Below are 23,817 nucleotides of genomic sequence, written 5' to 3' on the forward strand. Positions count from 1 at the left end.
GCTGAGTTATGAATATACGAACCTCGCGGAGAGATTTGAAAAGCTGAAATTATATTAATAGAACAGGACTTCGGTCGATAGCCAGTTGAACAAAATTGTAATTTTGTAAATTGTAGAACATTGAACCGTCGGTCCTATTTTAACTTTCATGACGACCTCCCACTCGTTCATTTTTAGACGCTTGACGCCCTCAAAGAGAGGAGGTCAAAATTTCAGGGAAGTGGCTTTTTATCAAAACTCAAAACGCTTCTTTTCTAAAGATCATGTCGTCAGGTTGTTTACTCGACCCGGTCATCTAGAAAGAATCTTGTGAATTATTGCGCTACGGAGTATCCTCCAGGACTAACGTTTTTATTGTGAAACATTACAGATCTTCTGTCTAGCTGCTAGTTTCCTGACTCTTCAGTTCGATTGAATATTCAATAAGACATAATGTATTTTATTTGTTCTCGACCAGTGATTTTTTGCTGACTTGTGTTTTTCCTGCTGCTATTGAAAAATACAAGCCACTATATGAATATTGAAAAAAAAATGCAAGTCACTCCTCTCTGAAATTGATCAATAAATATTTTCTTTCAGTCTCTCCAGAAACGGTGGTGGTCCCCATCATATCCTGCATCTTTGGCTTCCCCCTGCTGGCCCTGCTAGTCATCTGCTGCCTACGAAGAAGAGCCAAGTTGGCCAGAGAGCAAGCAAGAAGGCGCAACTGCGACATAGAACACGGTACTTTCTCTATTGTCAGATTCAGCCCAATACACTATCTAGGTAACTAGAGTTACTTGTTTCGTTCCCCCGTCGAATAGACCCTGAGGCCGTTGGCAACGATCTATTCTAAGTTTTTGTGTGGTTGACAACCAGGCCCTCCAAATAATTTCACTTTTTGCTAAGACAATGATTTTCACTCATACAATTATTGGAAGGGGTCGACCTGTAATCTTTAAACAATGCCATATGTCTATCAGAAGCGAATGTTATCTGAAATTGTTTTCGCAAATCGATAATTCAAATTCATAATTCTACATGAGATACATTCTGCATGATTTATATTTACTTTAGGATTTTATTTATTTTGCCAAATAAAAAGATTAATGACGTCATTTTTGGCAAAACTATAGCCAAATCTACAACCTTTAGATAAACTTAATGTTCTACATATCAAAATTAAAATGAAACTATGGTTATTGATATGCACAAAAATCTCCCTATCTCTTCCCACAATATGTTTTCACGTGAAAAGCCTTCAATTAAAATAAATGAAACGATTCCATATTCAGTTGTATGAAATACTTTGTTACTGAAAGAAAAATGATATTATATATGATTCATTAAATCTACCCTCAAAAATTAGTGAATCTTTATAACTGGAAACTAATTGAAGATTTTTTTTAATATTAGGTTCTTGAATACGAAAATAATTGAATTAGTGTGAAAATTATTTTTTTTTCGAGTAAGATCATCTATAAAACTTTACTCTCAGGTTATATAGCTCTCTGCTTCGGATCGAAGAGTTTACAAAATGTTGACGATATGTTGAAAGAATCATACCGCACATAGGTAATATTCGTTTTTTAATCTCAACATTTATGTGGAAGACATAACATTTGAAAATCAGTTTCACGATTTTTTTAAGTGGTTGATAATGTTTAATGGTGAATTTCATTTGTTCGGACTATGATTCGTAATCTATGAAAGAACAAATAAAATTAGAGAATGAATAGCTGAAATATCAATTATATTAAGCAATGAAACCTGAAATGAAATTACAATATAACGAGTACAATCTAACGTATTCGTTTTATTCGATCACGATTCGAGCCCAGATTTTCTTCTCTTCAATCGTGACTCCAGTCGTGGAAGCCTATGTTCTTACATTGAAATAATTATCTTCACATTTTCTTATGTCTGTCTTATTGATAGGCCAAATTAATAAATATAGAAGTTCTCCATTACAATTTTTACTTTATTCAGATATGTGGAAGGTGAAAATCAGCAAGAAGTCGCTGAAAAATTCTGGTTTTCCCCACAAAAAAATCAACTCGATAGATCACGGCCACAATAACGATTATATGAAAATTTTTTCCCGTATATTGATGAAAGATACTTACTGATAAGAGGGAGTCATCCATTAATTTTTGCAACCTTTTTACTTGTGATGCTCGTCATTGTTATAAGGATATTCATTTGTTTCTGAAAAACTCAGGATAGATCGTTCCGAACTGGCTTACCTGTCTTCTTCAGGTTTGCTTCTGAAGATTCCCGTGTTTTGTGCTAGTATTGTTCGTGAGGACATTGAAAAAAGTTGTGTCCAAAGAAGAAATTAGCTTCTGTATGGACATAATTGTTATTAGTTACACCTTCATTTTATGCCCACAAGAGCCATGAAGCAACAATTGCTTCAAAAAGATATATACTTTTCAGGATTGGTAACAACTCTGAGCAACACTCTTCAACACCGAAATTGTTCAACATATGTATGACTTTTAAAATATATTCAAGATAAAATTAGTGCATCCTACACTAATTTGAAAAACTTACCAGTTTCGGAATATTTGATAAACTTCTCCGAACACACTGACATTGGGAGTGAAATTGAATATCGATCTCTTTGAAGTATCCTACCCAGGAGAATTTTAAAAAATTAGTCAGAAAACAATTACTGTCATGGATAATGTAGGAAAGGTTAGGTCAAAAGTGAGTAGGTCTATTCGTCTCTCCACCGCAACCCGCAAAGGTTTATTGTGGATCACACCTATCCACACTAGACCAAATAAACCCAGCTTCTTAACGAAGCCGATTATTTTGTATGGTGAGTGGTCTTTCAGGTCAGATGGTAAGAATACGACTGTGTCAAACTCTGAAAACCAAATTGGTCCCCAGCGAGATAGGCACAAAGTATGCGCTCTGCTGTTTCATCGTTTTCCAAACAAAGGCGACACACACTGTTTTTCGACAGTCCGAGTCTCTGCATATGATGATTTAAATGACAGTGACCTGTGAGAACGTCTGTTAGACATCGTAGTTCATCCCCACTGTAGTCCAACAACTTTTTGGTATCAAGCTTCGATGAATAAACGCCTTGGAGTGAGCCAATCCTGGAAGATTCTGCCAGCAGTCCTTAAATCTTTTCGCCATCCAGGTGTTCAATATTTATTTGGTAAAGTATAAAGCGATGCCAATGACAGGTTCTGATCCTATGAAGCTGCTTGCAGTACCCTCCTTTGCAAAGGGGGTCAGCAGCCTCTTTGCTTTCCAGGCTAGTATGGCCAGGAATCCAGACCAGAGGCAATGTGTTGAGTCTGCCTATCAAGGAGAGTCGTTTTTGGCAATTTGCTACCAATTTAGATGTTGCTCGGTAGGAGCCAAGAGTTTTCAACGCCGCTTGACTGTCTGAGAATATTTTTGTTGACTTGTGTATGAGGTTGGATTCTTCCAATCTCTCCGCATACAATTCAATAATGATAATGTAACGACTGATACTGAATACATCCAATAGATATTTGTGCTAGTTCCCTACACAGACACCCTTGACAGATACTCCTCTTCATCAAGAAGTAATTAAAAGAAGTTGAAAACTACAGGATAGGTTATATTGAAACACATTCAAAGCCATCTGATGGCCCTTACGTTGATCGACTGAGAATGGGAAATGATCGGGGATTGTGAGCAGAAACAGTGTGAACCCTGTGGACAAGAATCTAATTACCCCAATATCTCATATTATTATCGTTTCAATTAATTGGTCTCATTGTGGAAGGATGAATTTGACTTTTTATTAGTGGGTGAAAGTTCGTCGAAGAAGTTTTCAATCCTTTGTCGAACAAATTTTGGTTGGTTGATCATCTTTGGATGACATATTCTTCCAGACAATCACAAGATTATTTTCAAGGAACCGTTATGATTGAAAATTCAAATGACAAATCCAATAAATGATAACTTGGAAATATGTCAACTTATTATATTCCAATTATTTTCATCCCTAGCTCCATTTGACTCCGTTTTAAATAAAAGATGCCCACCAGAGGAATTTGGATCAGTCTTGTGGAAACTTTAACAAGCACCGAACCGTCCGAAAATTTCGGATCCATAATCTATCTTCTGCCGACCGATATTGAATGCATCCACTTCGAAAAGGACATAATGGAATTTAAATTACGCAGACAATTCGATTTTGCTGCTACTCCATCTCCTTTATTGCTTGCAAGGCAAGAAGAATCACGAGAAATGAAGGAGATTTTCATACGAAGGCATAAGTGTATGCGGCCATATGGGAGCATTAATAGCATACTGTGTTTTAAAACATGACAAATCGTCCGGAAAATTGTTTGCGGAAAATCATTTTTCCAGTGTCGTTTCCCTAGAGGCGATACTCGATTTCCAGTTTCACGTATACGAACAAATACATTGAAGATAACGTCAACCATCAATCAAAAACCATATAGATCATGAGAACACCATCTATTTTATTTATATTTGGATTCCAGAACATGGGCTACGGAGGCACATCTTCACGGGCAGAAGGAGGTTGCATGTCTTAATGAGGATCTAGAGTGATTTCGAAATGGGGTGAAAGTAACCATGTTTAATTCAATGCCACAAAAACCCAGGCATCGGTTTTCTCCAAGAAGATAAATGTCTCCGAACCGGATATAATAATGTCAGGTCAGACAATTCCGCTTTCTGCTTCGATAAGTTTGTTGGGGGTTAAAATGGACGCCAATATGTCTTGGCACAATCATGTCGCTGGAATTGCAAAGGTTGCTCCTCAAAAGCTTGGTACACACCTCAGCAATTTTTGATGCTTTATAAAGCTCAGATCAGACCGTCTTTGGAGTATTATTCTCATGTATGAAGCCCTGCCCCTGCCCCCAAACATTCTCTGAAGTTGCTAGATTCCATCCAGAAAAGAGACATCCGCCTGACTGGAGACGAGAACATCACGTGCAACCTTGATAGCCTAGAACATCGAATAAAGGTTGGGGATTTGTCTTTCTTCTATAAATACTTTCACGGGTGGTGTTCAAGTGATTATTCCACCAAGAGCGGTAGGTACATATCAGAAATACGCGACGGACTGTGACTGATCATTGTTTTGAGGTTCAACTCAAAACACCTCGAACTTCACGCTTTGAGAACTCTTTCATCTGGAGAACTGCGTTTATGTGGAATAAACTTTCTGGATGTAAACTCCAGCGATTCAAATCCAATGTGAATCGCTACTTTCGCACAGGACCGCTCTGAGAGCGCTTTAGGATTTTCCTGTAGTGCTTGTGTTTTATCCTTAAAGAAAAAGTTTCCACAATCTTCTTTTATATATTTTTGGGTTGTACAACAATGCCTCACCTATAGATTTCTCACCGTTTCAGGTCATTCTTGATTGTAAATACCCACTATTTTTTTATAGTATTACTCTTTTCTTAATGAGATACTTTGACATATATAATTCATATCTGTTCTCATAAATGTAGCTGCTAATCTCTAAATTCCTTATACAAGGTAAGAAAATCCTAAATAATTGCTTGATCACGTTTATTCATTTTTAGGGGTTAGTAATTTAGTAATTTTACAAAGTTTTTGAATGTTTGTTGAGCCCCTGCTATAGGCTTATGTCTCTTTAGCCTCTTCTAAATAATTGTTTCAACGTACCTATATTCTAGATGCCGGTACTTTTCATGTAATATTAGTTGTCATGAATCACATTGACAATTCAAAGAGTGTATACTTTCACGGCCGGAGATTTCTGTATCAAAGCTATTTTTTAGGTTTGTTGACCGTGTTCTGCAGGTTTTTATGCCTGACGTTTCGTCTACTACTGGGGTAGACTGTATCAAAGGCGATTTGGCAACGGATGAAGTGTTCTGATTGTCCTCCTTAAAGACCTAATACAACTAATCAGAGAGATACTTCCGACCAATTTAACCGCCCTATTCGCTCATTACTTATCATCGATTAACTGATTTATTTTCAAAGGGATGGTGCTTTCTACGATCAATGGGAGGTGCCCCAATCGGTAGTCTCTTGACTTCTCTGGTGGCAAACTCCTTCTTGAAAAAGCTTGAATAATGTGCCATATAGCGAGCGGACATGAAAACATATTTTTGGCTACGTTACGTTGATAACACTTCATGGTATGGCAGCACAGTGAAAAATACTCCACGAATTTCTTGCATATCTGAACTCTCTTCAATTAAAAATTAGACGAGAAACACAAGGAAATATTGCCTTCTTAGATGTACTAGTGAAGAGACGTGAAGATGAGACATTAATTAGGTCATAGAATTTACAGGAAATCAGCGCTCACAGACAAATATCTGAATATGAACTACAACCACGCGCGAAAATAGCGGACAATACGGCTCAGGAAAGGAAATGAAATAGACAATTGAGAAGCTCACCCGCCATATGTGGCGGGTGAGCTTCTCCCCCTCAAGCTTCTCATCGACTGCTTTTTCTAATCCTTTGTTTCCTGAAACACTTTTCCAAATTCTTCCTGAATACATTCATGTACCTCTCCTTTACTCACTTGGGAAGATCTCAAATCCAATAAATGAAGGTACATCTGATTGTCTTTTCCTGTTTTTCCTGTTTTTCTTGAATACCTAGTAGTAATTCACGATCTTCATTTCTCCGTAACTTTTCTTCCCCTCTCCGTCGTTCATCTTCTTCATTTCGGCGTAATTGTTCTTCCTCTCTTGTTCGTTCATCTTTCTCTCTTTTGCGTCCATCTTTCTCTCTTCTGCGTTTTTCATTCTCTGCCAGACTCGCTTGCAAAGCCTCGAACATTTTCCATCTCGTCGTTATCTTGTTTTCACCATAAAAAAAAAATTTCAGTCAATTATTCCACTTCCGACACCAAATGTTACGTTTTTCTCCATGAGTTGATCAATAATTGACTACACTTAATCAAACTTAACTTTATTTCACTTTAAATACACAAATACTTCAATTATTTGAATGTCACCTTACTAGATCACATCCCGTACCACACTGTAACGTCCACTTGACTATCCTGATATGCTTGCAGCAGCGTTTAAATATCGCAATCGAACATCGTAGAATTTTCTCCGAAGTTCCGTCGACATCGGTAGCATGTTTCTTGCTGCTTCTCGAGCGGCAAGGAACATTGAGCCTTCATTCCCACGCTCTCAGCTACGTCATGTTTGGTTTATGGTTACAAGTGGCGGCCGGCGTTACTTTCTTTCGGGCATGATCTACAACTATATAGTAATATAATTGCATATTGTTGGCATACACATGATATTTGAGTTTTTTCAAACCGGCTGTCAATTGGTAAGGCATTATAAATTATGTAGAGAATGGGAACCCTGTGAAACACCTGAAGAAAGTTATTTGGAATCTGAGGTGTGCCCCTTCACCCTAATTATTAGCTGTCTATGTGAGAGACATTAATCAAAAAATTCTAAAGGTCATAAAAAGAGACGATTTTATTGAACAATTGTATCGAAAGCTTTGCTGAAACTGAGCAATATCTAACTTCGTCCAATGCTGTGACGATAACATTTAATATACCATCTACACCGAAACGATTTAATCTGCGCAAACTTTATTTTCAAAAATATCACATGTAGCTTTTTCGTAGCGAATAACATCTAATATGTCCAATAAGGCTTTAGCGCAACAATAGTATGAACTGAATTCTTATTTTCAGTTGTTGACACGCAGTTATCAAACACTATCTCCAAAATTTTAGAAAGAAATGGAAGCAGACTTATAGGACGCAAGTATTTAAATTCCCTGGATTCCTTTATTTTGGGTATTAGTTCCACCAAAGACTAGTTCCATACTTGACTAAGATTTTCTCTTCAAGCAAAAATTTTAAAATTGGAAACTAACAGTTTGAAAGAGAAGTATCCCTATGATCTTCTTTCGAAGTGTGGCACGAAGGTTAAGAAATCATTTTTGTAATCAATGTTAATTCAAGAAGTGATATGACAGAATCATTCACATTGTTTCTGTGAAATTATTCTATGCACTGGGATCAACCTCATCAGGTATTTGTTGGGAAGATACAAACATACGCTCATATTGATAATTATGTCAAATTTTCTGAGGTTTTTTGGTCGTGGTACGCAGATTTCCATGCCTTATGTTTTATATTCAACTGCGGAAGACATTATTTCTTTTCTATAGAAAGTTAGTAAGATAAAGTAGATGTGGTAAGAAAGTATTCAGTCCTCTTCGACCAAATATCTCGTTATTATTGAAAATTAGATATAGCTTTCAACAAATGCTGTATTTTGAGAAACCTCTGTAAGCCAACCTCGAAGACTAGTTAACATTCCATCCGAGACCAAAGACAACTGATAGTAGAATAGAGCAATCAAATATTAAACCGTCATCTAGAATGATTTAAGCGAGTGCTATGCTTGCCAGTCATATACATTTCTCCTCTCTTCGAATATATGAATATTCAGATGTGGATGTGGATACAAAGCGGGCGATCAATTGCCGTCTCTTGTTGAAGAAATTTAGCTGAAATGACTCTTTGATGCACGTATATTTCATTCGCTTCATCTCCAGAATTTTATTTCAGTTATGCGAGCACGAAAAAGACAGGCGACTTTCAAATGAGATATTAAATATGAATAATCTCATTTGCATGCAATTTCACTGCAGAGTCTCTCTCGTAGATAGATATACGATTTCGCGTTTGAATAATTTTTAGGCAAAGTTTACACACAATAATGTTGACATGAATTGATGCCAATCTATCATGGATGAGGTTTATTCTGAACTGCAGTCTTAATATACAAGATTCCAATGCACATGGGGATGTGCACAATCAACTACCGTCAATCCAAGAGACTAGCGTCTAGAGACCAAATCTGCATCGCATGAACTCATTCAGAATCAGTTGATTACAGAAACACTGCATCAAAGAGTCATAGAGGACACCAAAGACACCAAGACACCATAAGATTGCGTTGGAAATCTGATGTGTCACTAACAGTAATATCCTCAATGAAACAAACCAACTGGTAAACTAACTAGCTGATTGAAGGACGTGGTTGAATGGAGCCTGAAATACCAAACGTCTCGTCTGCTGCTGCGGCAGACGATTACTGCGGGGAACGAAATTTGTATCTCAGAAAGTTGTGAGTCTCAAAAACGAACAATCAAACAGACTACCCGATTACGAACCAAAGTTATCAAGGTTTTTCAATCTGAAAACGGAATTGATTGATTACTCTTCCTGGAACTGATAAAAATAGCTCACTATGGCATCGCAATCGTCTAATTCCACAATCTCGTGATCTCAGATACGGTCATACGTGCAACATGTGGTCCCTAGATACTTTTTACAAGAGTTACCTAATCAACATCTCAACTGAGTGCGCATTGAGTCTTTGAACCTAAAGAAAAGTCTCATCAAGAGTATGAAGTATGACCCAATTTTTTATATAACGAGGTGAAACTTCTGCAAAACGTCGGGGTACTTGATTGGAGGTTTTTGGAAGGTTTCTGTAAAATTCCTTGAGTATGGTGAACATCTATGTATCCAGAGTGGAATGGGGTTGTAGGAGAAACTCGACCACGTTGAGTTCTCAACGAATTTTGTAACTTTTTTGTCAGTACCACTCGTTGATAATTTGAGAAAATCATAATAATTCATCTTCTCTCTTTCCCAAACAGGTCGATCTTCCCGAGCAGTCTCTTTCCGATCGGAACGAGGAATGAGTAGAGGCTTTCCCTCGCTGGAACTGGACACTGTTGTCGAAGAAAGATCCGACCCAGAACCGGAACAAACTGTTGTGGAGATGATGACTCCAGATGGCGACACCGAAAACTGTGGAAGCGGTAGATAGCATCAAGTGAAAGACCTGTGCGCTGACAGGTAACATTAAAGCCGAAGTAATGAAAAGAATCCTGAAATAGCAAAAATTTTGCTGCTTTGCCTAAATATTCACCTTGTATGTATGTATGTATTTATGCTTCGACATTATCACATTTCAGCAAGGTCTCACTTGCCATACTGAAGTGGACTTCTTTGCTCTGTCATTATTCTCTGTATCATAGATGTTCACCAATTTTTAGCAAACAATCAGATGAATCTGTAGGTGTAACGTTTTCTAAAACACGTTTCTATTTTACACGTGTTTGAGTCTAAAACTTCCGAGGGAGTTTAAGAAAACTCTCACGACAATGTCGGCTCAAATATAATATATCTTTTCCGGAAAAAAGACGAAAGTTTTTGCACGAAGTTTTCTACTTTCATGGACTCTTAAAAAACTTTAGTGTTGCGTAGTCATTAGTGTTGCGTAGTCATTTTCTTTTTTCCAAACTACAATTCTATATTCATTAATTACTACAAGAGTCCTAATCGTGTCCTAATAATGACCGTGATCCATAAAATCTTATGGTGAAGATATATAATATGAAGTTTCCGATCCATTTTTTTCAATTCATAAAAATAGTATTCAACAGAATAACAAAAAGTAGGTATAGATAGAAATCAAAAAGGTATGAACATCAAGAAGAGAAAGGAAGTATAAGAAAATATATATTTCGAAATGAAATCTCGTACCTACATAGTAGGTTTTGGTAAATGTCAGTCATAAAACAACTATTTCCCCGGCTAATACCACGATAAACACACAGACATTTGCGCAAGACATCTCAGAGAGGAAAGTTTTGCAGATATTTCTCGCTCATCCAGCAGCGCGACCACGATGAAATGAATCAAGTAGATCAATACAGACCGGTTTCGATGTATTACCTCTCATCAGAGTGCAGAAAAGATCCGACCCAACCAACAGTGTTCCTGGGACTCGACTAACTTCAAGGCGGTTTGACTGCATGTATGGAACCTCCGTTTAAGAAAAAGATATGGCAACAGCTACATCTCGTGAACAAAGCCCGAAGAGCAGAAAATAACATGTACAGATAATCTGAAAGCAATAGAAATAAGTTTGAAGGCTGTATACAGGAGAGATACATACGTAAAAGAAATTTAATATTTTAAAATGTACCAACACAGTATGTTCTGATAAATTCCTGCGGAAAAACAACCTCTTCCCGGACTAATACCACGATAGATATTGAATTATATCCGACAGACATTTGTTGCTGGATGAATGGAGGCATCTGCAAGACTAACTCCTCAAATGAAGATATCATACAATATATAAAATAAGGAAACCATACATACCTACGAAATTATTGCAAACTCCAGTAGCCATATCAATATTACATATTTCACAAAATTGATACAATTCTATAATGAAGTGGTAAAGAAATAATGTCATTAGAAGCACATATACTGAAATAAAACACTCCATAGGTGCACCATCTTAATTCATATCATCCTTGAATATGTGAAATGTTTCGTAATTTGAACTTTTCTCTGGCTTAGGTTTCCATCCAACAATTTTTCATAATATTATTTTTTCACAGAATGATAACATTTCTTTAGAGGATCATGATTATATCTTATTTACGTATTTATTGAGGAGCCTTAATTATCTGCTTAAAATCTGTTTTTCCGTTTCCGTCGCCCCCATACGAACGACAACTCTCAGAAGTTGAGAAAGGACTAACGAGGTCTTACCTTTTAACGTGTGATTCCTGAAACGGTGTAATATTAATTATAATTCTGTAGATTTCATAAAATATATAATGCAAAATTGTAATATAATGATTAACAGTATGAACGTTTCCACAATTACCGTTTGTTTTTTCTATCATCTATGACAGGGGTTCCCAACCGGTGGTACGCGTACCACCAGTGATACGCGGGAACGTTTCAGGTGGTACGCGTGAGTGATGTAATAGCATAGATGTAATGCTGTTAATAGCAAACATGACTCAGCGCACGGGTCGCTAGAAAAATGAAATACCCATAACCCAGTGAACGACCTGACATCTTTGTTTTTCTATTACATTGGAATTTATAATTCCTAGGTAATAAAACAATAAAACACTTCAGGAATTTTACCTAGAAATCCCCAGATAGTTCAATTGGTAAACAAAGGGCGTTTCATTTTTTACCTGTGGGTCTTTAAAAGGATTATCTTTACTTTCATTTGGTTCGTTGTGGGTGTTGTAATTATTAATTCCGATTTCGTATAAGAAAACTGAACTATGAGTCGATTTCTGACGTCCTCTTCTACTTCAAAGGATTGTGCTAAAAAACCTAAATTATCGGCCAATCGTAAATACGATGAAAGCTACTTACAATACGGTTTTATAGTTAAGCTAGGGACTGAAACCAGTAACATACCTATTCCTCAATGTGTGGTATATCTTGAAACACTTTCGAACCAATCCATGAAGCCTTCTTTACTGATGCGACACCAAAATACTAAGCATCCTGATTTGATTGGTAAGCCCATTGAATTTTTTAAAAGAAAATCTCATTTTTTAAAGAATGAAACCCAATGTTTGACGAAATTTGCCAATACTGATACTAACTGCCGCTGATACTAACGGCCGCTGTGGATATGGTTCAAGCCGTGTTCGGAGAAAAGGCAGCCAAAGAAATTAAAAAAATACCAGTGTCAAATAACACAGTAAAAAGACGAATTGACGATATGTCCAATAATATTGAAGAACAACTGGCTTTAAAACTCCAAGAATGCACTTATTTTGCACTTCAAGTTGACGAAAGCACTGATGTTACAAACATGGCGCAGCTACTTACTTTCGTGCGATTTGATTGTAATGAAGAGGTGATAGAAGATTTTTTTCTGAAAACCACTTGAATCAAATACCACAGCGGAACTCATTTTTAAGGTAATTAATGAAAATGTACTCAAAGTAGGCATTCCCTGGTACAAGTGTATTGGCTTGTGTACAGATGGGGCAAAAAAATCATGACATGAAAAAATTGTTTGCTGATGAAGAATGGTTGTCAAGATTGGCTTACCTAGCCGACATTTTTGACAAACTCAACACACTGAACTTGGGACTTAAAAGACCAAACACAACAGCCTTCACAGCCAGTGACAAAATAAACTCCTTCAAGAGAAAGTTGGTCCTGTTTTGTTCACAAATACAGGAGGAGAATTTATCTGCAATCCCCACTCTATCATCATTTTTTGAAAAAATGAAGTATCTCTAATGCGATATTTGGTTGCAGATATCATTGTTCACTTGGAATGCCTTCAAAAAAGCTTCAAGAAGTATTTCTCTGAAGATTATTCAAAAGTGGACTGGATCAGAAATCCTTTTTCGGGAACCTCACCAAATGAACTGGAACTAAAAGAAAGTTTTATCGACCTTACAGAAGATAGTTCCATGAAAGATTATTTTAAAGAGAAATCTTTAACTAATTTCTGGATCGGATGTAAAACCGAGTACCCTTTGCTCTTCCGGCAAGCTCTGCTATTTTTGATGCCATTTGTTACGAGTAACTTGTGTGAGAGTAGATTTTCTGAACTCTTGTACATAAAAAATAAATATAGAAGCAGAGTAAGTGTTGAAGAGAACTTGAGAGTGAAGATAAGTTCCATTACTCCTAATGTTGATATTTTAATCACAGGCAAACAACAAGTTTTGCACTGAAAGTATATTTTGTATGATGATTGATTTTTTGCTGACTTTTTAATATTTTTTTATTTGTATGTTTTTAGAACTATGGGTAATAAATAAAACTGTAAATTATTACCATTTTAATCTTTTTATTCCTTCTTTATTATAAGCATGTTATAAATAAACAAATATCTAACCTTTAAGTATGAAGTTTTCTCGGGAATTTAATTAAAAATCCTTTGAACACTTTCAGAAGAGTAAATATTATACGTTTATCAAAATATTTAGGTGTGGTAGTACGCCAATATTTCTCAAAAAGTCAAGTGGTACGAAGGTGCAAAAAGGTTGGGAACTCCTGATCTATGACATTATCTCCATCTGCTGATCCAACTCTTTTTTTTTCCAGGTCTCCTCTTTGGGCTGCTCTTACGCACGCACATTCGCTGACCATCGTTTGCGATGACAGTTGACTAGAAGAGGAGGATGCAAGTCCTCCAGATCCGGTGATTCCCCAGATGATACCACTACCTTTCACGAAAGGTCACTGAGGTTCACACCAGAATGTATTTTTATACTTGAAGTACCTACGCCTAAAATAACGGATGACTTGTTGTTGATAGCTGTAGTTATTGTATATTGAATAAAGATGTTCTAATAGGGTCCCGACAATTTCATTTCATGCTAGTTTTATTAATATTGTCATCGAGAATCTTTGTGTAGCTATCTTTAATATTTATAACATTATTTATGGAACCCACCTTGAATTATTTCATTAACCATCATAAACATTCTGCAACAGAGTTAGTTTTCATACAGTGTGGACGTAAAAAATTCTCCCAACTTTTGAACGAGACAGGATATGGAGGTTGGACAAATTTTACATAAAAAAGCATAATTTCAAGTACTTCCTAACTGAATACACAAAATTTGCCAACAAATATTGGAAATATTCACCATTTAATGTAGGTATACTGACTGTTTCTATAACTATATCATCTGACTCCTCTTATTATTCCAATACACTACAGGGTGTAACTAAATAAGTGTAAAACATTTAAGGAGGTGATTCCTCATCAAAAAAAAGATAGGATATTTCATATAAAGAAAATTCATTGGAGCATCCCTTGTTAAGATACAGCCCCTTAAAGAGGGTACATAAAATTTGTATAACAATTTTTTAAAAAGCACTAAAAAAGTTACAATATTGAAATTAACCTGACGTTTTATACTACCAAAAAGATACTTAGCCAGAAATTTATTTGCTTTACCCCATGGTTGTAAGGGGTGGAAAACGCAACCCCTAAAATTTATTTCCAATGTAACTTTTTGTCTTATTATTTGTTTACAATTTAAAAATTTATTTCCGATAGTCTGTTTCATTCTAAACAAAAAATGTCTCTTGGGTTTTTTGCCCAAAATAAACCAGTTCGCAGCAAAACATTATTTTACGAACAACTACAGAGATACATCGTCATAAATGCGAAAATACGAAACTAATCTATCTAGTAGGTCGCTATTAGCGACCTACTAGACAACAACACACAATTAATACTAATTGTGTGTTGTTGTTCTGTTTTTAATTTGTTACTTTAATAATTCACTTGTAATTAAAATGGCATACACAAATGAGGAAATGGCTGATATGCATTACGTTTACGGTCTGTCACAGGGGAATGGGTTAGAAGCTTCTAGAAGATATGCTGAAATGTATCCTCAACGGCAGCAACACATAGAATTTTTGCTCGACTTCATCAACGATTACGAGAATATGATTCATTTGACAAAAGAACGCAGGATTGTGGTCGCCATCGAGAAGTACGAACACCACAGCTTGAGGAAGCAGTACTTAATTTGGTTGAAGAACAAACTACTACCAGTACTAGAAAGATTGCTTTCCAGCTAAATGTTGATCATATGAAGGTATTTCGAATTTTAAAGGGACAAATCTTATACCCTTACCATCTGCAACGAGTACAGGCACTGTTACCGCGAGACTTTCCGAACCGTCTTGAATTTTGCAATTGGATGCTGGAAATGATTAAAAGAAATTGTGACTTCCTGAAGACGATAGAATTCACATACGAATGTAGTTTTTCTCGGGACAAGATTATTAATTTTCATAATTACCACATATGGGCTGATCAAAACCCTCACGTTATTGTCGAAACTAACCATCAAGAACAGTTTTCTCTTAACGTGTGGCTCGGAGTTATTGGGAATGATTTAATTGGGGCTCATTTTCTACCTCCTCGATTAAATGGTAAGGCATACGTTCAATTTTTAAGAGAAGTGCATCCAGTACTGCTGGAGGAAGTTCCTTTGGGCGTCAGAAGGGATATGTTTTTTATGTATGATGGGGCTCCCGCCTATTTTAGTCGAATAGCACGTCAGTATTTAACTGAAACATATGCAAATCAGTGGATAGGTCGACGAGGACCACAGAACTGGCCCGCTCGATCCCCGGATCTCAATCCTCTCGGTTTCTCTATTTGTGGCCATTTACAGCATTTGGTTTATCGTACTTCTGTTCGCGATGTAGAGTGATCAAGAAACCGCATCATCGATGCGTGCAAGGTAATCAGAGAGACTCCAGGAATATTTGAGCGAATACGTGGCTCAATGCGCCGACGTCTAGACGCATGCGTAATGTCTGAAGGTAGACATATTGAACATTTACTATGATTTCTAAATTTTGTGTGTTTTGTTATTAATAAATTAGTTTTGTTTATTGCCCTTTAATCGTTTATTGCAGGTACTAACTACAAAATAACAATAAATCCAGTTCGCATTTATGACGATGTATCTCTGTAGTTGTTCGTAAAATATTTTTTTGCTGCGAACTGGTTTATTTTGGGCAAAAAACCCAAGAGACATTTTTTATTTAGAATGAAACAGGCTATCGGAAATACATTTTTAAATGGTGAACAAATAATAAGAGAAAAAGTTACATTAGAAATAAATTTTAGGGGTTGCGTTTTCCACCCCTTACAACCATGGGGTAAACCAAATAAATTACTGGCTAAGTGTCTTTTTGGTAGTACAAAACGTCAGGTTAATTTCAATATTGTAACTTTTTCAGTGCTTGTAAAAAAAATTTTATACAAATTTTATGTACCTCCTTTAAGGGGCTGTATCTTAACAAGGAATGTTCCAATGAAGTTTCTTTATATGAAAGATCCTATCTTTTTTTCGATGAGGAATCACCTCCTCAAATGTCTACCATCACTTTGGAGTAACCATTTCGTTGAAGGTCATTTTTGATGATGCCTAGTTCCTTTTCGAGACCTTCCTTTGTATTACAGAGCCCAAAAGCACGGTCCAGTAGAGTCTTGATGATTCCTCTCTTAGTCGATTGATGGTGGTTGGATTTCTGGTTCAGATACTGTCCTGTCCCACTGTGTGAGTGGGTTTTCGATATACAGATGTTTCCCATTTAGTGTCGGTCCTCTTAACCAATACGTCTAAGAAAGGCAATTCGTTGTGGATTTCCTTCTCCATTCTTCTTTGATTTTTTTCAGGGTTATCAAATCAATTTATATTATATTAGACAATGGATGTCCGAACTGATGGAAAAACGTCAAAATTGCTGTTACTATGTCATTGATGTCAACCTTGTTTACAACACCATTCTCCTTACTTCAGGTACCCCCTCGTTTAGTGGATTTGATTTCTTAACCCCATATATTATAATAAGTAACCCCAGTGACATAACAGGTTATGTCGATGGGTAACCCTGGATAATCTGTAGTTCTGTGGTTCAAAGAACAAATAATTTCGTTATGTGACGGTTTTGTGATCCTTCTTTATTTTTTATTTGTTTGTCTAATATGTGATGAACATATTTGCTTTTTGACCATTTAAGGAATGGAAAAGTTAATGTTAATGTTTTAGAAATTAGGGATACTGAACATAACGTGTTATTTTCCAGAGATCAGTCTCTAAAAGAAAGCGGGTCATGTTTCTATCCTTACATACGGCAATTAATATTTACTATATTTCTCTATCAGATGTTACTTTTTCTTACAGAAATGTTCCCAAATTGTTTCTAGTAGGAGCAACAGTTTTTTTTCGTTTACGTTTTATATTGAAACAGTTTCTTCAGTTTCAATTCTTCAACACCACACCACAATTTGTTTTCATACTAATCAATCTAGCAGACCACTATTATAATATTCATGCAGTCATTGTTCACTGTGGTTCTGGCGTTGAATTTGGTTATTACTACGCCTTGGTCAAAAACGAAATGGTGTTTTATGAGGGAGAGGACATTGGCAGATCAAGATCTTCAGATGATATAATGCTGCAGGTTTTTCCGGGTTTTCCTGCAGCTGAAAAAGCAAATGCGGCACTGGAATCAAGGAAGTCGCCCCAGAGCGCCAATTAATTTCTATTATTATTTTATAATTTCGCAAATAAAGTATAGGCATTTCATATTTCACCATAAATAAATCTCATATAATAATTATAAACTTCAACATTAAGTTGGGAATAGATATCAAATTTTTTCTCAAAATTGTCTCAGAATACATATGGCCCGATGTACAACTAACAATTTTTCATTGGTATGTTTGAAAAGAGTGTTGTCAGAAATTTCATCTCATACATTCAGGTCTTCAGTGATATATTTCCATAGGCAATTTTATTTCTTTGGAGATTACTCCAAAAATATCCTCAAGTACTAACTAAAATTAACTAAGTTAATAGGGAACTAAATAGTATTTTTCAACGTGTTGGAGGTCAGAGAACTTCCAAATACTTTGGCTTTGTTCAGCCTAAGCTGAGGAACATGATATTCTTCCAGAATACTTCCATGAATTTGAGTTGGATATTCAAATTAAGTATGTAATTTTTAAATATTATTGAGCACTTCAACATCAGATGTTATTTCTTGACTAGCAATTTATAAAAAGTTAATGGTGGAAACTATATACTGCGCCAAATGCAAATGAGGAACTAGAAAATATAAATTTATTTCCATAACAAATTTCAAAGGTATCTGTTACATCAATCATGTATCTGTAAAATTAAAATATATCACAGTCCGGACTTTTACGAAACATATGCATGATTTGAATTTCATGATCTTCCAACAATTCAAATGACTTGAGAAATTAGGAGCTAACAGTAATACCCTAACAGAATGTTTTGATAACTTTATTCAATATATTTTCTTAAAAAGTTGTTGCAACACAACAAATTCAGCAATCTTGCAATCAAACATCACAAATAATAACATTGTGTTTGAAAATACAATTATTACATTGGGGGTTTTTTCCCAGATGGTGGTCAAATACCAAACCCAGAAGGTTCTTCCGCATTACGAGTTTCAACTATCTACAAATCACAGACACAAATTTGTATGTCCATTTAAGTTTTAATGAATTTACAACTATACAACAATCTGAAGAAGGAACTATTGAAAAGAGAAACCCCCTGTAGGCTGCTGCTCAGTCATACTCGAAGGGTCCTCCATCGGTGGTAACTGTGGCTGGAATTGCTCGGCAGAAAATCTTGTGAGCATAATGCCTACACCTTCAATTATAGCTAAGAGCACCCCTCCTATGAAAGCGCTACCTGCCATAGCAGGTAAACCATTTCTTGCCGCCAAAATACCTATAATAATATTAAATCATCTTTATTTTAAAGAATATTACATTTTGCTTATAAATGATATTTACAGAAAAAAAGTATTGGAGAGAATTTGAGTTTCAAAAAAATTTGCCCTTTATATTTTTTCGAGAAAAAAAAAGAAAAATTACCAATAAACATAGATAATAGATAAACGTTCATTTCAGATATAAACCAGAAAAAAGAACCTATCTGAACAACTCGCGCCTTACAGATATTGAATAGGATTCAAGTAGGATATTTACGATTTTTTCACAATTGATAAAGGAAATTGAAAATGTTTCTTGAATACGTTATGGATTTTCATCAAGTATCGGCTGATTCCATCACATATGAAATTGAAAACATAACGATTTGTTCAAATATTTACTTTCAACGTTTGAGTTCCTCAAATCTTTATATGGTTATTTCATTGTAGGTTTTTAAATATACACATGTAGAAATTCACTTTTGGAAATCAATCCTTTCACATCTGTCTTTTACTCTCAGCATCATCGATATACAATATAAACCTTGGGTAAATTTACATGACACAGAAAAACTTACACAATAAAGGGTTTTTTCATATGAATATCACAAGTTTTTCACCATTTTTGGTGCTAGATTCAATGTTTGAGATAAATTTTTCTATTTTCCATCAAACTATGATTATCATATGTAGCAATACTTACTCTACCCGACATAACACTCACTTTTATCTCTACTTTCTTCCACTCTAACCAAGGATTCGTTAATATATAATGAAGATTAAGTTGTGAAATCCATTACTTGATCATAAAAAAATAATAAATCCTTATCTAACAATGTCCTCTCTCTCATAAAACAAAATAAGAGAGTACATTGTTAGATCAAGATCTTCAGATGATATGTTGCTGCAGGTTTTTCCGGGTTTTCCTGCAGCTAAAAAAGCAAATGCGCCACTGGAATCAATGAAGTCGCCCGGAGCGCCAATTAATGTTTATCGTTGTTTTTATTTTATTTTTATCGTTGTTTTAATAAAATAAATCTTAAGATTTTATTTTTTATAGTTGTATAATCCATTTTCTGAATATAAAAAAAATATGAAGATTCAATTCAGAAAAAAGTTAATAGAGTGAATTCAGTTAGGCCTCATTATACTGAAAGGGGTATATTTTTAGGAGAGATTAATTTGTTGGGAAAGTTTGGCTTTCTACATCTCCATCTTCATATAAAAAAATGTGGGAAACCTCCAAAGTAAGGAAGAAAGCAATTAATGTCAAAATTTACTCTTCACCAAGATCTGTAGATCTTGCATAGAAGTTACTTTCAGACAAAAACTAGATGAAAAAGCCTTTTCAAAACAACTAATTTCATATTACAACATACCGACATTAAACGTCAATTTAATTAATAGTACCATTGATACTATAACAGAATGTTAAATTTTTAGGAGTATTCTTTGATTCCACACTGTCTTTTAGAACTCACTGTATTAAATTATGTAAAATTCTGAGTTCTAAATGTTATCAATTCAGAAACCTAAAAAGTTCATTAAGTTTGGACCATCACCTGAAATTCATTCCAGAATTTCTTATGGAATTGTATGGGGAAACACTTCAGCTGCACATAGTGTGTTCCTATGTCAGAAACGTATCCTAAGATGTCTCGTGGGTTGTCCACCTGACCATTCATGTCGAAATATTTTTAAAGAATATAAAATATTAACAGTCAGTGACATATTAATTCTTGAACTGTTGACATATGTACTTTGTAATCAAAATACCTTCAAAAGGAACTGTAATAAGCATACTCCCAATACTAAGAAAAAGAAAACTTACAGGTACCCTTCAGGCACCTGGAATTATCCAAAAATCAGCAAATACTTTTGGTTTGTACTTGTACAATTCACTTCCACAGAAGTTGAAGAGTTTGCTAACACATATTTTTAAGCGAAAACTAAAAAATGTTCTTGTTGATCTGTGTCCTTATACAACAAAAGAATTTAGTAGCAATTTAGCTTTAATTTAGTTACAACACATTTAATAGATTATCTTATGGAATTTTAATTGTATGTTTTTAGTACTGATAATATTTGTAAATATAAGACCGTTTTAATGCTTTTATTAACTTGTACTATATCACATGTGATGTTACAGGATAAATAAATAATTGTATTGTATTGTATAAACATTGAATTACATGACACAGAACACTTTCAAAATAACTTTTATATGAACATTCAATTATACAAAAATCCCTTTTTCCTATTGATTTTCTGGTTCAAACATTCGTTATGGAATTGAATCAGATGTCATTTACAAGATTGCTACACAATATAATATATGAAAAGGAATAAAATTTCACTTACATGGAACACTGTCACTCTCATGGCGGGCATCGATGTTTCGAATAAGACACTTGCCTTATTGCCACTTCAGCACCAATCTGGGTAACATTGCAAGATGAAGCACTCAATTCATTCATAACATTTCGACTTTGTCACAAATGAGTCAAATTTACTTATGTAATGACATTCATTTGCTATTTTCAGGAGAGATTAATTTTTGACATTAATTGCTTCCTTCCTTCCTTTGGAAGTTCCCCACAATTTTTTTTTGTATATAGATGAAGGAGTAGAAAGTCAAAAGCCCTATTATATGTTGGACGAATATTTAACAAGACAAGACCTTTCAAAACTTTCAGACACAGAATTATATTTTTACAATTTTAGGATATAATTAGATATTTATTCTTTGAAAGAGCACACTTTAGTTCAATAATTAATTTTTATCCTGTTGATTTCAAAATGTTTTTAATAAATTTTACTTTATTCTTCGACACAATGCATGTATATACTTATGTAATTTTAGTGTATTTAAAATGATGTATCTACAGATATACATAATGAATGTATACTTATATCTACCATGTACTTTGATGTGATAATTGTACATGTACATGAAGAATATCTTGATTGATTAATAAAAATGCAATTTTTTAAACCATGAAGAATTGTATCTTTGAAAGTAGACTAGAGACCCAAATTTTGACTTCAGATTTGTGAACAGGTAACAAAAATATTTCAGCCTAATTGATATAAAAAAGGATTGAGTGGGATTACACTCTAAGCTGATGATACGGCAATTTTAAAATTGTTTCTGTAAATTTCACAACTAATTCAATTATAGGAAAAAGAGTAGCAGAAGTATAGTGTAACAAAACAGTTGCTCATACCTCCTGTTGCTGCTCCACTGATTATGGAGTTCCATGGATCTTCCTTCTTCCTTATCCCTATCAAGGCACAGTCTATCGTCGAAAACATACCACCCCAAACAGCAAAATTTCCTGCGATTATAGGAGACCTCGCTTTTATAGCTGTCAAACTGCCAATCTAAAATGGTTGTCTCCAGTAGAAATAATTTCAAATGGAAATTGGACTATTTGTTTATTTATGTTGATTTATTCATTTTGAAGCTAGCTTACCAATCTTTTGTTTATTCCTGATGGGGCGTTACGAAACCCCTTGATACTCTGAAAAACACCACCTCCAATCAGTCCCATCGTGAAAGCACCACCACAGTCATCAACTATTCTCCAGGGGCATGGTTCTCTTGTGTACTCTTCCATTTTTTAATATATGCGCAAAGTTTCCGATTCTAGCCTACAAATCAATTGCATCACTTTGCATTCGAACTGACTGAAAGGTAATACCTTGGTAATTTTCGCTTTGGGAATGAATCTGTTTTTTAGTTTTTCTTGTTTATGAGGTTATTTGCAGGGCCACATTACCTTCAGTTGCTTCTGAAAATGTATTCTTTATTATCCAGAGAAGTGAATTTAAACGGTCATTTATGTTTCAGTGATCTTGTTTTTAGTAGGAAAAATTATTTATGAAGACTTTTTTATGAAGACAAAAATGAGCTCTACTGACAAAGACATAAGAGGTTAAGTAGATTCAAGTTTGCCAACATCATAAAATCATAACTAGATTTAGTCTGGATGTGTTCTGTTAATAGCAACCAGCAATTACTGGTATTTGCAACTTACCGCCTTCAGGAACCTTTGTCGATACCATTAATGGCATCTTCGTAAAATGAGGTCGTATCGCCTTTTCTTGATACCGTGGATACTACGTTTTGTTTTGAAAATATATCGATTTTTCTAATTTGTATAACTCGAAGGATTATAAATGAACTGATGGAGTTAGTATTTGAACTGAGTATATGAATTATAGTAGAATTCAGAGCGAGTTGAAAAAACGGAAGGAAAAACTCTTTCTAGTAAAAATCCATAATTTTAGTGACCTAAGACATTCATCCGACCTCTTCAGTTTGAAATCCGGTCCATATTCAAAGTTCATGCAAGTCTATCTTGGAATGGACGTAAACACTCACAAATACATACGCAATCTATACATTCACTGGAACCTGAATCTCAGCCACCAGTACGTGGATGTCATCCTGATAATCGTGCCAAAAATATTTTTGAGTGAATTCGGATAGATTTCGACCCAGTGCTGCATAATCTCCATAACGTATTGAACAAAGACAACCCCTTCAAATTCAGCGAAAAAGTCAAGCACAAGAGGTCAACGAAATAAAATCATGGACCATCTCCCAGTGGCTCCTCAAAAAACCAAAAGAGGTTAGATCTCAATATTACTGAAGTTCCAAGCAGCTGATTGAGGATCGCTGGAAAGCAAGCTAGGGTTGACGATACGGAGATTCTAGCTTTTGCACA

At 35.2% G+C, this 23,817-nt stretch overlaps 2 protein-coding genes across 4 annotated transcripts in view; one reads left to right on the top strand and one right to left on the bottom strand.

Moving 5' to 3' along the window:
• The window catches only part of LOC111503356 (uncharacterized), a 212,221-nt gene extending 198,073 nt beyond the window's left edge, over positions 1-14,148 (top strand). Inside the window, exons 3-5 of one of the 2 annotated variants that reach the window (XM_074178004.1) lie at positions 580-765; positions 9,652-9,853; positions 13,895-14,148. In XM_074178004.1, coding sequence (XP_074034105.1) covers positions 580-765; positions 9,652-9,824 — 359 coding nt within the window. In that variant the 3' untranslated portion in view covers positions 9,825-9,853; positions 13,895-14,148. The remainder of the gene's footprint in view (positions 1-579; positions 766-9,651; positions 9,854-13,894) is intronic. The other variant, XM_074178005.1, reaches the window with a different exon arrangement.
• A 4,478-nt stretch (positions 14,149-18,626) lies between these two features.
• On the bottom strand, positions 18,627-23,029 carry LOC111510156 (mitochondrial import inner membrane translocase subunit Tim17-B). 2 transcript variants are annotated; one of them, XM_074178006.1, is made up of 4 exons: positions 22,789-23,029; positions 22,561-22,738; positions 22,312-22,468; positions 18,627-19,101 (listed from the first exon to the last, which is right to left on the bottom strand). In XM_074178006.1, exons 2-4 carry the CDS (start codon positions 22,702-22,704, stop codon positions 18,902-18,904), a joined length of 501 nt encoding a protein of 166 aa, XP_074034107.1. In that variant the 5' UTR covers positions 22,705-22,738; positions 22,789-23,029; the 3' UTR covers positions 18,627-18,901. The 2 variants fall into 2 exon arrangements, with proteins under 2 accessions (XP_074034107.1, XP_074034108.1); XM_074178007.1 differs by having other exon boundaries at positions 22,867-23,027.
• Positions 23,030-23,817: the final 788 nt, after the last annotated feature.

The sequence above is a fragment of the Leptinotarsa decemlineata genome, unplaced genomic scaffold, assembly GCF_025532065.1.
Source record: "Leptinotarsa decemlineata unplaced genomic scaffold, Ldec_3_MD MMD2_tig00003335_RagTag_RagTag, whole genome shotgun sequence".
NCBI lineage: Eukaryota > Metazoa > Arthropoda > Insecta > Coleoptera > Chrysomelidae > Leptinotarsa > Leptinotarsa decemlineata.